This window comes from Rhinolophus sinicus, linkage group LG03 (genome assembly GCF_036562045.2).
Source record: "Rhinolophus sinicus isolate RSC01 linkage group LG03, ASM3656204v1, whole genome shotgun sequence".
Taxonomy (NCBI): domain Eukaryota; kingdom Metazoa; phylum Chordata; class Mammalia; order Chiroptera; family Rhinolophidae; genus Rhinolophus; species Rhinolophus sinicus.
Window position 1 is genome coordinate 112,725,836 of NC_133753.1, and position 16,421 is coordinate 112,742,256.

At 40.5% G+C, this 16,421-nt stretch overlaps 1 protein-coding gene and 1 pseudogene across 6 annotated transcripts in view; both read right to left on the reverse strand.

Annotated features, from left to right (window-relative positions):
• Positions 1-794: 794 nt before the first annotated feature.
• Positions 795-1,660, reverse strand: LOC109447726 (sorting nexin-15; annotated as a pseudogene).
• A 7,896-nt stretch (positions 1,661-9,556) lies between these two features.
• GRAMD2B (GRAM domain containing 2B) overlaps positions 9,557-16,421 on the reverse strand; it is a 110,043-nt gene continuing 103,178 nt past the window's right edge. For all 6 annotated transcript variants that reach the window (XM_019732382.2, XM_019732385.2, XM_019732380.2 and 3 more), the window contains 2 exons: positions 14,071-14,164; positions 9,557-10,808 (listed from right to left, as the gene is read on the reverse strand). In XM_019732382.2, coding sequence (XP_019587941.2) covers positions 10,767-10,808; positions 14,071-14,164 — 136 coding nt within the window. In that variant the 3' untranslated portion in view covers positions 9,557-10,766. The remainder of the gene's footprint in view (positions 10,809-14,070; positions 14,165-16,421) is intronic.

The following is a 16,421-nucleotide window of genomic DNA, read 5'->3' on the forward strand; positions in this document are numbered from 1 at the left end:
AGAGAGAGAGAGAGAGGAAAAAAAAAGGAAGGAAGGAAGGAAGGAAGGAAGGAAGGAAGGAAGGAAGGAAGGAAGGAAAAAAGAGGCTCTGAGAATTCAGACCCTCCAGGAATAGAGATTTGGGTCACCTCATCAGGTAAAGAATGGTGACCAGCTCACTTTTTTTCTGAGGGCAAAGAAAAGGAAACGGGTAGGGAAGAAGATAATAAATATATCTTTGTGATTAGTTACAGAAACGCAGACTATAGCAGCTACGCATATTTCTTCCTTGCTTTGTGTGTGTACAAGTACGAGTCTGTGTGCACAGGTGGGCATGCTTTTACCACAACACGTATATTATAAATGTATATACCGGGGGTTCCAAAAAAATGTATAACCATGACTTGTATTGATCTTTCGTTATCGGTATATATTGAGTATTACAATTTTAATACAGCTTTTTCCTTTCTTAAAATGTCTATACATTTCTTTGGCACCCTCTGTAGTAACAATTTACTTCTTCCTTCCCTTTAATATTTTATACAAGTTTTGTAGGAGGCTAACTTTACAATTTAGTCATTAGGGAACAGAATATTCAGATGGCACTGTGACCAAATTTGAGGAATAATTAATTAAAAATAATTCGTCTTATTAATTTAAATTATTAATTTATTTTAATTATTTAAAGGGAGCTTTGAATTTATTATGTTCCCCATTCTTGGTACAGTTACTTACAGGAGGTAAGACACCAGGGATGGGAGAAGGGGGAGGCCACAGTACTGCAGCTAGAGTCCTGGGGAAGGGTCCCCTCCCTCTCAGGTTAGGAGTTGGGACAAGTGCAGGGGCAGGAGTTTGTCTGCCCACTTCAGGTACTCGGCTGCCTTCTTGTTCACAGCCTCCCTGGGGGCAGGAGGTGGGTCACTGGGGCAGGATGTGCGACACCCCCAACCCTCTCCCCGCGCTGGCCTGGGTGATAAGAGCTGTGGCTTGGCTCCGAGAGACAGGGGCAGCCCTCCTTCCTGTTCCTTTCCCTGTTCCTCCTCTTCTTCCTCCTCCTGCTTCCTGGCTCCCAAGGTTCCTGGTCCAGCCTTTCCGACTCTGCCTGCAACGCTGGAGCTCACCCAGGGCGCAGGACTGGGGCCTGCCTCTTCCTCCTTGGAGAAGGGGTGAAAGAGGACAAGCTCAGCTTCGGTGCGAGGCCTGGGCCAGGGGAACAGGATGCCTCCTGGTGCTCCCACGAGAGATCCAGGGCCGCCTTGCAGGGCTGGATGGCAGGGTCGGTGGCACCTCCAGCTCCTCAAGGCTCCTCAGGGGGCGGTGTGGGGATCAGAGGGGGTGGCAGGATGTGCCAGTCCCTGGACACCCTGGAAGGCTGTGTCACCTCCCCACCCCTGGAAAAGCTCCTTGAGGTGGGGGCTACTGTTGAGCGCGGGGATGTTCACAGTGAAGCAAAGCAAGTCCTCGGCCCCCTTTTGCAGCTCCTTGATCACTGAAGCCAAACACCTGCCACGCACCTGGGCGCAGGGAAGGCTGGGGACTCCTGGAGGAGGCGGAAGAGGTTGCGGCGGCGCCGGCCCCATCTCCACGCAGCGCGCTGAGGTCGCGGTCCGCAGAGAGGGATACAGTGAACATTGGGACTTTGCCTCGCATCATTTTCAGGTAAGGGCGAGAATATCTTCATTTGTATGAAGTATAGTTGCGTCTTGTTAGGAGCGGAGTTGTGTTTCTTGTGTGAGAGTTCAAGTATGTACAGACGGCAGCTGAGTAGCCAGTGGAGTGGATAGTAGACAGTTATTAAGCTATTATCTCTTAGTTCGAAGGCCTCCCTTCTAAACTCCACTGTGTGATGCTGATGTTGGGGTTCATCAAACCATATTTCTGTTTTGCCAGCCTCTCCGTGTTAAATTCTGCTAATAGTGGGCATTAGTAAGAGCCCGTGAAGCTGGAATGGGATAGGGGATTGCACCTTCCTCTTGGCTCCCTGAGAACCTCCTGTTCCTGGTCCAGTGAGTGTCACCTTGTTCTCACTTCACCCTGGCAATGGCAGTTTATTCATTTAGCAGCAGCTGAATTCAGTTTGCAGTTTTCCCAGCATTTGCAGAACCAGCCTCATTACGCTGCCTCTGGGACATTGGCCCCACCTGGTGTGTCCCTTCCTCATAGCTCTGTGTTTCAGCTTTATGGAGACCCCCCATGAGCTCTAAGCTTTAGTACTTTCAACTGCTTCTCTCTTGTTCCCTAAACCTCCTTTTGCTCTCTCCATGCTGTCTTCGTGTTGTGTTTCCCTTTTCTGTCATGGAGTTAACAGCTCTTTCTACCTGGTTCACAGCCCTTGCTGTCAAATTTTCTCTGCTGTGGGACTTCCATTCTCATTCAAGATGGAGTAACAGGGACTAGAATTGGTTTCTCACTTGGATCAAAAGTTCATAAATAGCTGAAGAAAATCCAGTGAATCACAGAAGTAGTAATTAGTACATTTATTGTGCACACCCAGAAAAGACAGTTCCTGAACCGGGGGCACTCAAACTAAACATGGAATGAACCTCAGAGGTTTATTGTTATAAAGCAGCTTATATAGTGAGAAGGCAGTGATTGTTTTCTCTTCACAGTGTTTGGCTGTACTTTTAGAATTTTAAAAAATGATACGGAATTGGTCAGTGGTTACCTTGTATCAATTTTGGGAAACAGTTTAGGTTTTGCTTATATTTCCAGAGGCATAAACAAGAAATTACCCAGGTCAAGTTAGTCTTGCAAAACAAGCTAAATTAAACTTCGCTTGTATTGTATGACTAAAGTAGTTTTGTCTGCTCAGGGAATTTTCAAGGCTGGTCTCCATTTGTTTTTTATTTTAACACCTGAAACAACCAAAAAAGCCAGACAAAATATATGAACAATGGTTTTCAAGACACTGGAAATCAGGTAATGAAAAATGGTTACACCTGAGAGAAGGAAAACAGTGGAGGTCAAACAGTGGAGGTGAGCCCCTGGCTGACTGCTTGCAGAAAGCTTTTATGCTGTGGTGAAGGGAGGAGAACCCCAGCAGAAATGAGCAGCAGAAATGGAGCCAGGGCAAGCCCGGGTGGCTAGAGTTTGCAGAATAGAGTACTGGAGAGGAGAGAGCCTCTCTCTGAAAGACATAAAATGAATGAAAAGACAAGCCATGGTGTGAGGAAAATATTTGCAAATATTTGCAAAGCTGATAAAGGACTTTTATCTAGAATATAGAATGAACCCATAAAACTCAATAATAAGAAAACAGACCAATAAAAATGGGCAAAAGATTTGGACAGACCCTTCACCAAAGAAGATAAATAGATGTCAGATGGCACGTGAAAAGATGCTCAATATCAATAGTCATTAGGGAAATGCAAATTAGAACTACAATGAGATTACACATTGTGTATTAGAAACTCCTGTGAAAATTTAAAAGACTGATCATATCAGGTGTTGGTGACGATGTACAGGAACTGTCATTCTCATACACTGTTGGTGAGAATATTAAATAGTACACTTTGGAAAAACAATTTGTCAGTTTCTTAGCAAGTTAAACATACATACCTGTCATATGACCCAGACATTCCATTCCTAGTGTTCACCCAAGAGAAATGAAAGCATATGTTTGTACAGAAACTTGCCCAGGAATATTCAAAGCAGCTTTACCTGTAATAAATAAAAACTAGGAACAACCCAAATTTCCATCCACAGGCTGATGAATAAGCAATTTGTGGTGCATATATACAATGGACTACTACTCAGCAATAAAAAGAATGGATTACTGAAACATGCAAAAGTAGATAAATCTCAAAATAATTATTCTGGGTGAAAGAATCCAGACAAGAAAGTATACATACTGTATGGTTCCATTTACATAAAAGTCTGGAAAATAAACACTAATATATAGAGACAGAAGGCAGATCTATGGTTGCTTGGGGATGCAGGGTATAGTGGGGGTGGGGTGGGGCAGAAGAGAGGGGTTGCCAAGGGATTACTCTTGGGAGTAATCCTTATTACCTTAATATGCTTATTCTCTCTCTCTCTCTCTCTCTCTCTCTCTCTCTCTCTTTTTATTGTTAGGGAAGGGGAACAGGACTTTATTGGGGAACAGTGTGTACTTCCAGGACTTTTTTCCAGTCAAGTTGTTGTCCTTTCAATCTTAGCTGTGGAGGGTGCCGTTCAACTTCAAGTAGTTGTCCTTTTAGTCTTAGTTGTGGAGGGCGCAGCTCAGCTCCAGGTGCCATTGCTAGTTGCAGGGGGCACAGCCTACCATCCCTTGCGGGAGTTGAACCGGCAACCTTGTGGTTGAGAGGACGTGCTCCAACCAACTGAGCCATCCGGGAGCTCAGTGGCAGCTCACTTCAAGGTGCCATGTTCAATCTTAGTTGCAGGGGGTGATGCCCACCATCCCTTGCGGGACTCGAGGAGTTGAACTGGCAACCTTGTGGTTGAGAGCCCACTGGCCCATGTGGGAATCAAACCCGCAGCCTTCGGAGTTAGGAGCATGGAGCTCTAACCGCCTGAGCCACCGGGCTGGCCCCTATGCTTATTATCTTGATTGTGGTGATGGTTTCACAAGTATATGCCTATGTCCAATTTAGGTGGTACACTTTAAACATGTGTAATTTATTATAAATAAATTATACATCAGTAAGAGTGTTAAAAAGTTAGAAATAAGACACATTATTGTTTTGTACACCTGAAACTGATAAAAACTAAATGAAAAAATAAAATGTTTAATGCAGCCCTGCTTAACTGCATGGCTCTTAAAAAAAATCAGATTACTCTTAAGATGATGCTGGTTAGACAAAAACACAGACATTCCTTTTGGTAGCTAGCAGAGCATTTCCTACTGCTTTGGACTGCCTCTCAACAGAGTCACTTTCACCCAAGGGCAAGGAATGCCTAGCTGGGTCCTGGGGAAGATTTTTGTTACTTCCTATTGTGGTCTAAGAAGGAATAGAGTTCACAGTCACAGTCATTAAATGGGGTAACGGGTAAAGGGGTAACGGGATCACTGCCTGCCCAGGGCCTATGAATGAGGGAGGACAAGAGCCTACACTGCTTGGGTCAAGAGATGACTGGCTATTCTGTCACCCTATTCTCATATGTGGAGGGGGGAATGAAATAAATATGAGCTGTGACCAAACAGTACGGTGAATGTTTAAATTTAAAAAAATTTATTATAGTTAAATACGCACTGCCATTAATCCCCCTTGAAATACACCCCCTAGCTTCAAACACACTTATCCCATTGTTCTTGCCACTTTCTGAAGCAGTCTGGAAGTCCTCTTTTGTGAGTGTCTTTATTTTATCCTTCATCATGACAATGCTCCGTGTCACACGTTGCTTCTGGTATGGCAATATCTGTCAAAGAAACCCATTGTGGTATGTCCTCATCCACCTTATTCACCAGATGTGGCACTGTGTGACTTCTGGTTCTTCTCCAAAGTCAAAATGACCATGAAAGATAAATGTTTTGAATCAATTCAGGACATCGAGGCAGCCACGACAGCGCAACTAAAGACACTCAATGGAAGAGGACTTCCAGAACTGCTTCAGAAAGTGGCAAGAACGATGGGGTAAGTGTGTTCAAAGCTAGCGGAAATATTTTGAGGGGGATTAATGGCAAACTAATTTTTTTTAAGAATTTAAACATTCACCGTATTATATGATCATACCTCGTAGTTTCAGGGGTACAACATAATGATTCTATATTTGTAAAAGTTGCAAAATGATCACCACACTAAGTTTAGTTAACATTGGTCATCATATGCAGTTACAGATTCTTTTTTTCTTGTGATGATAACTTTAAAGATCTACTCTCAGCAACTTTGAAACATGCAATACAGCATTATTAACTATAGTCATCACGCTGTGCATTACATCCCCATGACTTATAACTGGAAGTTTATACCTTTTGACACTCTTAATCCATTTTGCCCACTCCCCCATCCCCTGCCTCTGCAACTACTGTTCTGTGTATTCTATGAGCGTGTATTTTTTTATTAAGATTCTACATATAAATGATATCATACAGTATTTGCCTTTCTCTGACTTATTTCATTTAGCATAATGCCCTCAAGGTCCATCCGTGTTGTTGCAAATGGCAAGATATCATTCCTTTTTATGGCTGAATAATATTCCTCTGTGTGTGTGTGTGTGTGTGTGTGTGTGTGTGTGTGTGTGTATGTGTATGTATATGTGTATCAAAAATTTTAAATCCAGTCATCCATTAGTAGATACTTAGGTTGTTTCCATATCCTGGCTGTTGTAAATAATGCAGTAATGCCCCATTAACATGGGGGTGCATATATCTTTTTGAGTTAATGTTTTCGTTTTCTTCAGGTAACTACCCTGAAGTGGAATTGATAGAATATATGGCTGTTCTATTTTAAAATTTTGGAACCTCCATACTGTTTTCATAGTGACTGCACCAATTTATTTTCCCACCAATAGTGCACAAGGGCTCCCTTTTCTCCACATCCTCGCCAATAGTTATTTCTTTTTGATAATAGCCATTATAACAGGTGTGAGGTGATACCTCACTGTGGTTTTGATTTGCATTTCCCTGGTTATTAGTGGTGATGTGCATTTTTTCATGTACCTGTTGGCTGTTTGTATATCTTTTTTGGAAAAATGACTACTCAGATCTGCCCATTTCTTAATTGTGTTTTTTTTTTTTTGCTATTGAGTTGTATGGGTTCTTTATATACTTTGCATATTAATCCCTTATGAGATATTAATATATGATTTGCAAATATTTTCTTCCATTCAGTAGGTTGTCTTTTCATTTTGGTGATAATTTCCTTTGCATCGTAGAAGCTTTTTAGTTTGATGTAGTCCCACTTGTTTACTTGATTGCCTTGACTTTTGGTATGAGATCCTAAAAAGTCATTGCAAGACTGATGTCAAGGATGTTATCATTTATGTTTTCTTTTAGGAGTTTTATGGTTTCAGGTCTTATATTCAGGTCTTTAATCCATTTTGAGTTGATTTTTGTGTATGGTGTAAGAAAGTGGTCCAGTTTCATACTTTTGCATGTTGCTGTCCAATTTTCCCAACACCATTTATTGAAGAAACTGTCCTTTCTCTATTGTATATTCTTGTCTCCTTTGCTGTAAATTAATTTACCGTGTACGCATGAGTCTATTGTCTTGGCTTTCTATTCCCATTGATCTATATGTTTGTTTTTATGCCAATACCATACTGTTTTGATTACTATAGCTTTATAACTAAGTTTGACATCAGGGAGCATGGTACCTGAATCTTTGTTTTTTTTTTTCTCAAGATTGCTTTATTTGGCTTTTGGGGTCTTTTGTGCTTCCATACAAATTTTAGAATTGTTTGTTCTATTTCTGTGAAAAATGGCATTGGAATTTTGATTGTGGTTGCATTGAATCTGTAGATTGCTTTGGGTAAGGCTTCAGATTTGGAAAAATACAGAAGTGCTGGAAATTCAATGATCAAAGCTGCTTCATTTAATGCCTCTGATTTTTTTTTTTTTTTTTGTCAAGAACTGGCAATATCATCATTATTAGCAGGGATAGGCTAAAAGAAGCACATGAAAAGAATGTTATGTCACCAGGTTCCTTTATAAGATCAGGTTATGGATCCAAAATGATAACTATTACTGAGGCACTCTTACAAAATTTTCACTTAAAAAAAATGCTTGAAAGCAAAATCACCTGAGCTATCTATAACATGTTAGTGTCCATGACCTTTAGATCACCGGAAACAAAACAGGTAAAGAAGGAAAGCGTCAGCTGAATTTCACTATTAGGATACATAAATCAGAACAGCATATGAGACAATTCATTGTTAAGTTGGAAAATTTTCGGTCTGACGCCATGAATTTATGAATTAAGATGAGTTGGGCAAGGCAAGGAAAAGCCATCCTAAAAAAGTGTCTGGGATGGTTTCAAAGAATTGCATAAATGAATACCAGGGAAATGTCTTGGAGTGTTGTGGAGTATATATAGGAAGGTATCTTAAATATTCACAAAGCTTGGGAGGTCAATAGTAATGACATTTCCTATTTATGTGAGATTGGTAATTTCTATTCACCAAAATAGTATATATTTAATCATAGATTAAAACATCAGAATGTATAGAAATAGCATTACAATCAATCTCTTTTTAAAGTTTTTTTCTTTCGATTCTAGAAATGTAATACTCAAGTTTTAAATGGCAAATTATATATGGTGAGCATCTGCTATTATTTTGCCCACTGAGCATCTGAAACCCCTTCATATGTTAGAATTCCCTACTTTTGTATCAAGGTGGTAGAGGCTGAAAATCCCTGATGCTTGCTTTCCTATGCTGATTTGTAGTTAATATGCAGACATATTAACGACATCACCATTTAGATCCACTTGCAGTAGCTTTTGACTTAGGAGTGAGTTATAAAAAATAAGCAGCAGCAACATCCCCAAAGCAAAAAACCAAAACCCCCAAAAATAAACAAAAAACCCTAAATCTAGAAATGATGAAGTGCTGTCCCTCTTTGGAAGAGTCAACTATAGTGGTTGTTGGAAAAAACACTGAAAAAGTGGCTCCTGGTACAGAACTAGCAAGTGTTGGGGGAGGGATGTGTGTATAGTTGTAAGATCTGATTCCTGGAGAGCCACTTAATATTTTTAATGAACTTATCTGATTAAAAAAAGATAGTAACTTTTCATTATGCAAAATGTGGAGAATATAGAAAAGGTCAACGTGTGTATGTGCTTTCATATATATGTAATGTGTATACACACACACACATGCACAAACACACACGCAGGAGTTTCTTTATAAAATTGGGATCAAACCATGTAGTTTTGTACATACCCTTTTAATACTGTTTTCTATGCCATTCTTTGACAACATTTTTCCAAATAATTACATCATTTAAATGCTATACTATTGAATATTTAGAGTCGCTAGTATTTTGCTGTTTTAAAGCTTCAGAGAACATTCTTGTACATAAATCTTTGACTAGGTATCTGCTTACTGCTTTAGGATAAATTCCTAGATATGAGATTACAAAATCAGTGAAATTTGAACCTCTTAAAAGCTCTTCATACAGCTGTAAAATTTCTCTCCAGAGGTGGCTGACCCACTTATGAATCTCTAATGGGTTGAGTATAAAGCATTGACATAGAACTTTTATAAAACTGAAATGTCAGATATGAAAACATTTTTTAAAAATAATGAATATGATACCTGTTATGAGAGTTTACTACTTGCCTGACATGGTGAAATACTTTAGAGACATTATCACATTTAATCCTCACAATGACACTTTTGTTGGTCCTTTCAGCCTCATCAATAAAATGGGGATAAATGGCCAAATATCTTGCTTACGGTCACATAACTCATAAAATGTGAACCCCAAATCAAGCATTGGATTTCTGATTTCAAAGTTCATTTTCTTTCCCTTATGTCATTAAAACCCAAGAATTCAAATCACTTTTGAGTTTTGAAATGAATATTCAGAAAAAAAGAAGTATGGGTGAGTTGGCAGTAGTAGAGAGGAAGTGAGAAGCAGTTAAAAAGCATATTGACTTAGCTAAAATAATTCACAAATTGACAAAACACAGTGTTAACAGGGCATTTTAACCAATGAGTATTTATTAAAAGCCAGGGGTGCACCAGGCACAATTCTTGTCCAGTAGGCTAACAAATACAAAGGATGTAACCAATTCACTTATTAGCTTATATGATTAAACAAAATACATTTCATAGAAATGATTATAAAATGCATTGCAGATAGAAACAGAATATCTTTTATATTACAGATCTTCTGGTACCTAAATAATTATTAATAAAAACCAGGTAACCCATATGGTGAATAGAAGTTAGCAAACCACCAGTTATTTATTTCAGTTAGCAAAAGAAAAAAGCATGCTATCGTCATGCTGAAAGAGCTTTCAGCATTCAATACAGACATCCTGTTTCAAAACTAATGTAGTCCACCTATCATCTTAAAAATTCAGTGTTTTTCGTCCTGTATCAAATCACGATTATACTTTTTGGTTTAAAGATTAGTTTTGTTTTCAAAGTAAGTTTATTTAGTACTTCAGTCCCATGTCTCACAGATTGTTGACCTGGGGTGGGTGAGAATCAGTCCAGTGAAGTAGTAGAGGGACAAAACAAACCATAAACGGGTAGTTTAATCTACTTTGCCTGATATTCTTTCCAATAACTCAATTGAGAAGTTAAGATACACAGATGATTTAAACTAGACCATAACAGCAGAAGGAAAAAAAAAAAAAGACGAAATGCTGGTGTTATTTCTTTGAAGCACATGTGTTCATTAGAGCTATTTATTGCCTTTTGGAGACTCATGGCTAATTCTTTAAAGGACCATATCAGGTTTGTTGGCACGTGATACATCCCTTACTCTGAAGGCTGGGGTGTAAAGGAGAGAGAAAGGCGGGTGGGCAGGACGGCAAAGGCAGGGGGTGGAGTGTGTTTGCTGACACAGTCACGATAACCACTGAAACACAATCATGTACTAGAAGATCCATCCACCAGTTCCTTCCTGAGACCTCCCGGGATGGGTCTGTTTTCTTCAGGCAGCAGCACTGAAAACTTCCTCAGAGAGTCAAGATCAACGTTTATTGCACAGGAACCAAAATTATTCCCTCTCCCCCCTTTCCTGAGCTGGAGGGCTCCAAGTGCAAACGTGGCTGGGGACGCCGTCTGCTCGCTCCCCCGGCCAGCAGGGAGCGCTCCGCCAGGACGCCTCTGGGAGCACCTTCTTCAAAGGGAAGCGCGAGGTACTACGTTGGCCCGCGCAGTCTGGTCAGTCAGTCACCATTCTCAAGCAGCTTCTGTAAGTTGTTTTGTATCTTGAAATAATAAGAGAGAAGCTCCTGTTATTAAATAGAATGGAGTATATTAAGGGTATAGTTGCTCTGGCCTCTTCATGCTTCAAATTAATCTATTCTCCCTTGAATAAAAAGCTACACATAGGTAAAATTTAGATCAGGCAAACAAATGCTTTTGAATGGACCAGAACTCTGTTTGACAGTCCACTTTAAAGATGAAAAAAGATAGGGCCGAACAAGAAAGAGTGGCACAAAGATGAAAATGTCAGTAGAGACTGAGAGAAATCAGAGGGAAGAAAAAGAACGAAAGCACTGGTGATGCAGGGCGGGTTCTGAGTGCACTCAGAGACAATGGGAAACTGGCTTTACAGAGCCCATGTGATGGTTTCAATCAGACAAACACCATGTAATAATGTTTAACACTACTATTCGGTATCGAACAGTATTTCCCAGGAGACTGTGAACTTCACAGGGACAAGAACCATGCCATACCTTTGGATCTCAAGACTACCATACAGTGTTGGACATTAAAAATGGGCTCAGTAAATGTTTGTTGAGGACATGAACCTTAAAGAATTCAGAGCAAGGAATTCTCCACAACCAGTACTGCGATGGGAGCAGGCAACCCCGTGGCACAATAGAAAAACATAGTCTTCTCTTGGAAGAAGAGTCAGTGATGTCCTACAGGCACACACAGGCAAGTGAAGAGGAAGGGAGCTAATATGTCCGTGCCAGGAACTCCATGGTGCTCACCTTACCCGTACACCACTACACACACACGTGGGTTTTACATATGAAACTGCAGGCCAGAGAGGCTGTGGGACAAGACCGTTAGACACTAAGTAGCAGAGGTCTGACTCCAAAACTTATGTTCTTTCTTCTACACTGTCCCACCCTGAATGCCATATCCAGTTCTAAGAAAATAAGTTTTACTTTTTTACCCATGAAAGGCATTGCCTTCATCCCTGACATTCCTATTTCATGTCTTCCTTACTTATCCCACAGGACCAAAGATAAACTCAGGAGTAGGAAGGCAGAAAAAGTAATGAAACCAAGGACTGATATCCAAAATATATAAAACATACCTACAAAGACACAACACCCCACAATAAAATAAAGGTGATAAATGGGCAAAATGAACAAAATCCAAATGGCCAATAAATATATGAAACGACATTCAACTGCAGTAATAATCAGGAAAATGCAAATAAAAACCAGAGTGAGATCTGAGTTCACACTGTTAGATGGGCAGTAGGGGGTCAGAAGGGATTAAGATGGAGCCAATGGAAAGAGAATTTGCGGAGACATTTGAAGATAGATTGCATAGCACTTTTCAACTCATTAGTCAATCAGTGGCAAATGCCAAAGAGGAGGGAGTTAAAAATTATTCTTAGATTTCCAACAAGGATGACTGAAAAGGCCGTGATGCCATGAACAGAAATTGGGACGACGCTAATGGCAGATCAGGAGGCTTAGACATGAGCAAGCAATCCCTGGAGGAGAGTAGAAGGAAATTGCTGGTATTGAGTAAAAAGAGCTGAGACTTGGCTGCAACGTTCCCACAGCATTTAGTTGCAAGTTCACCCCCAGGCTGTGCTACACTATTGGCAGACTGCCTCTGAGGAGGGGCGTGGACCAATCAAAATGAACATGTGTGTGGCCTGCTCACTTCTTATGCTTCGATTCCTTTGAGCAATGTGTGAAATTTTTAACTTTTCAGGACTTCAACATAATGCAGTTTGACCCTAAATCCACTTTTGACTGCTTCTGCTTCGGGACAAAGGTTTCTATTGGTTTTACAGGCCTCCTAGCTGAGTAGCTGGGCTCTGTGTGAATCCCTGCACAAGACGCGGCCAGCTTTCTGCCTTATGTGGACAAATGCTCCTGTCTTTCTGTCCCTCGTTATAGAATGTGGTGTCCTAGCCAGGCCTGGCAGGAAAGTGGGAAGAAATGCAAAAGAGGACAGCAGGATTCTGTGTGCTTCAGGTCTCAATACCACTGTATGACGGAGTGAGCAAAATAGAAAGTTAAAACCACCCCATTCGCTTGGTCAGCACGGAAGCCAAACATTTGTAAACATTTCATTACAAAAACAAAAACAACAACCGAAAATAAACCCCAAACCCAACTATCTTCAATTCTCAGCAGCCAAATTTTAGAAAGGAAAACAATTCAGTTGCTACCCCATACCTTCTTTGGTTGATTTTGGATTTAAAAGAGAAAAAGTTGCCAAATTTACCCATAGATACAGTGATTCAATAGGAATTATCTGGCATGCCTTGGATTAGAACAGAAGTTTGAAACACCTTTGCTCTCAATACTTCCGTGGTTAAATGCTAGATAACATTTAGTATAGCAAAACAAACAAAGTTTGACTCATTTGTATTTCATGTTTCTTCCCAAGTAAGCATAACTGCACTGTTACGGAAAGCTACTGGGCATTTTGTAGGTTGGAATTGAACACTTAACTCTAAACCTTTCCTTAAGGATTATGGTAAAAACAGTAGATTAGATGGAAGGGATAGACATGTTGAAAGTAGTAAAGAATGTTCATTAGGTTTAACTTGGCAGTATTTCTGACATGCTGACCTTTTTGTTCTTGTTTACTCTCCTGCTGAGTTCTAAGAATGCCACAAGCGTAAGACAGGTTTGCCCTGAAGTTGCCCTATAGGAAGATACTTTTGGAGGTAAAGGTCCATCAGTGGCCTTATCAGCAAGGCCTAGGGATGGATTCTGAAGGGTAGAGGGCTTCTGAGCACAACTTTGGGGTCAGAGAGACCTGGTTCACACTCCAGGTCGGCCAACTTTCTAAATGTGTCTCCTTGAGCAAGTTAATAGAAACTTGGATTCTTCCTCTGTCAGATAGGAACAATGACATTCATCTCCCAGGGTTACAGTAGGAAATGAGCGCAAAATTTTATGTGTGGTAGCAATCAGCCTGGGTGGAGGTGGGGCTGCACTCTCTGATTGGGACACTCCCTGCTGTGTCCCGTCCCTGAGCCCTGTGTCAGAGTCACTTGCCCCTGGGCCCTATGGTACAGAGAAACATTTCTAACCGAGAAGGAAAACCAGAATATAGACCAACAAGGAAAATGAGATCGAAACCTATTTCTTTGTGGAAATATAAAATAGTCTTTCACATTTACTATGCAGCCCCCTGGCTGGGTTTGGTCAATTACACTGCCTGTTGCACTGCGAAGGTGTTTTAATGTACAGCCCCTGATCTATGACAATCGACAGACACTACTACGACTGCTCCCAACACAGGAAAGAAATCAGTCACCTTTTCTAATTTCATTATGTTTGTTGTAAGCTCTCGGCAGAGGACCTCCATATTTAATTGTACTTGTGACCCCAGGCCGGATGGTGCTGTCTCTCTGTAAGAACAAAGAGAAAAATTATTGTGGGCAAGAATGGCAAAGAACGAAGTGGAATACACACAATTGAAATTTATTTGAACAGAAAACTAGGTTATAATAGAAGAGAGTGAGCATTTAACTTAACCTCAGAAAGGCCCTGCAGTAATCCACAACCCCAGACTAGATGTTTGGGGACTAATTCTTTTTTTAATTTTTCTATTGGGGAATATTGGGTAACAGTGTGTTTCTCCAGGGCCCATCAGCTCCAAGTCTTGTCCTTCAATCTAGTTGTGGAGGGCGCAGCTCAGCTCCAAGTCCAGTTGCCGTTTTCAATCTTTAGTAGCAGGGGGCGCAGCCCACCATCCCATGCAAGAATTGAACCGGCAACCTTGTTTCTGAGAGCTCGCGCTCTAACCAACTGAGCCATCCGGCCGCCCCTCTGGAAGCTCAGCGGCGGCTCGTTGTCTTCAATCTAGTTGTGGAGGGCGCAGCTCACTGGCCCACGGGGGAATCGAACTGGCAATCCTGTTGTTCAGAGCTCGTGCTCTAACCAACTGAGCCATCTGGCCGCCCCTGAGGACTAGTTCTTAACAGCTCAGCTGGAAATCTCTTAAGCTATTATTGTTTAAGGGGCTATGTTGCGCTCAGCTTCCAGACAAAAATCAGACAATTACTCTCAAGCACTTGGCTTCTTAGACCCTTTTTATTAAACCTTAATAGCCTCTCTACTCCTACTACAAGAATTATTGCTCTTCTCATATACTTATTTTTTATAGGAACAGGAACCATTTACCCTAGAACTTTCAGAATGTTTAGGAATGTCTTTAATTGAATTTCTGTTGAAGTGTGAGACTTTTGTAGTTCTTCTTTGAGACTTGCCATAGAAATGCAATTTGCCATTGCCTTGTAATCTAATAGGTGCATTCATTATTTACATTAAACTATTTATGGCATAGGCTCTTACTCTGGGATCCACTGGGGGTCCTATACTAGCTAAACTGTAGGAAATTTAGAGATGTATGTACATTTTCCTGGAGAGATGGTCTAAAGCTGTTTATCAGATTTTCATCTTAAGGTTAAGAACCATGGCCTGTGTCTTCTCCACATTTCTTGGTTGTAATTTCTTTGTGGCTGTTAAGTTTTTAGATGGCAATGACTGGTCTAACTTATTTTACACATAATCCATTTTAGAGATATAGGCACTTGGCAAATTATTAATGATTATCCAAGTATTAAGAAAGCAGTGAGATGTTTTTCATCTACTAGTATTGAAACAGTTTTTTTCTTTGTCATTGATCCATACTATGAAAATCTTAGATCCCAAAAAGGAAACTGAATGTAAATCTTTCAGTTTCTAGATGAAGGATCTGAGACCCAGAATACTGATTTGTCACCATGAAATTCCGATGAGCTACAGGCTGGTAATGTACTAACAAAGGCAGTACAAAGTATGGACTCAGAAGGATGGCTCTGTAGCAACTGAACAATCAGAGTATGAGTGTGGATTTAGCGATCTGGGCAGTGTGGCTGGATTACTTTGGATGAAGTAAGAGATTGGGGAAGCTCAGGTCCTGTAAAAGCATTTTATTGCCTGACCTCATGTCATATGTTGTCTTTGTGATTTCTCCTTTAAGTGGTATTTTACAGATAGAACCTCTTCCTGAGATGATTACTCAAATAATAGAATAAGTATTTCATTTGCCTTTGTTAGTGGAATTTCCCTCTCATCATGACCCAGTTAATTAAATAACAGGACATGAGGTACATTTTCCTAAAAGAATCAACCTTTATACGATAGTAAACAGAATAGTCTGCAATAATCTAGAGTCACCTCCTAGCTCTGAGTGTATTAACATTTTGCACAAGATGGGAGAGAGTAAGGGCAGGGTATGAATCTATTCCAGACCATTCTTTAGGCTTCTGTATTGCTGGTTCACATATACAAAGGGTGCTAAAAAAATGTATACACGTTTTAAGAAAGGAAAACACTGTACTGAAATTGTAATACTCAATATATACTGATAACAAAAAATGAATACAAGTCATGTTCATACATTTTTTTTGGCACCCCCAGGATATGTATGGTTCAAAAATAACCTGTATGCCAGCATACTTGTAAGCCACTAAATAAGACTTTTAGGTAATTGTTAGAGCATAAAGGAAGGCCCCAGAATGATACAGCATAACAGTTCTCGAAGTGTAGACCCCAGGCTGGCATCATCAACATCACCTGGGAACTTGAGAGAAATGCAGATTCTCAGGCCCAACCTGGGAT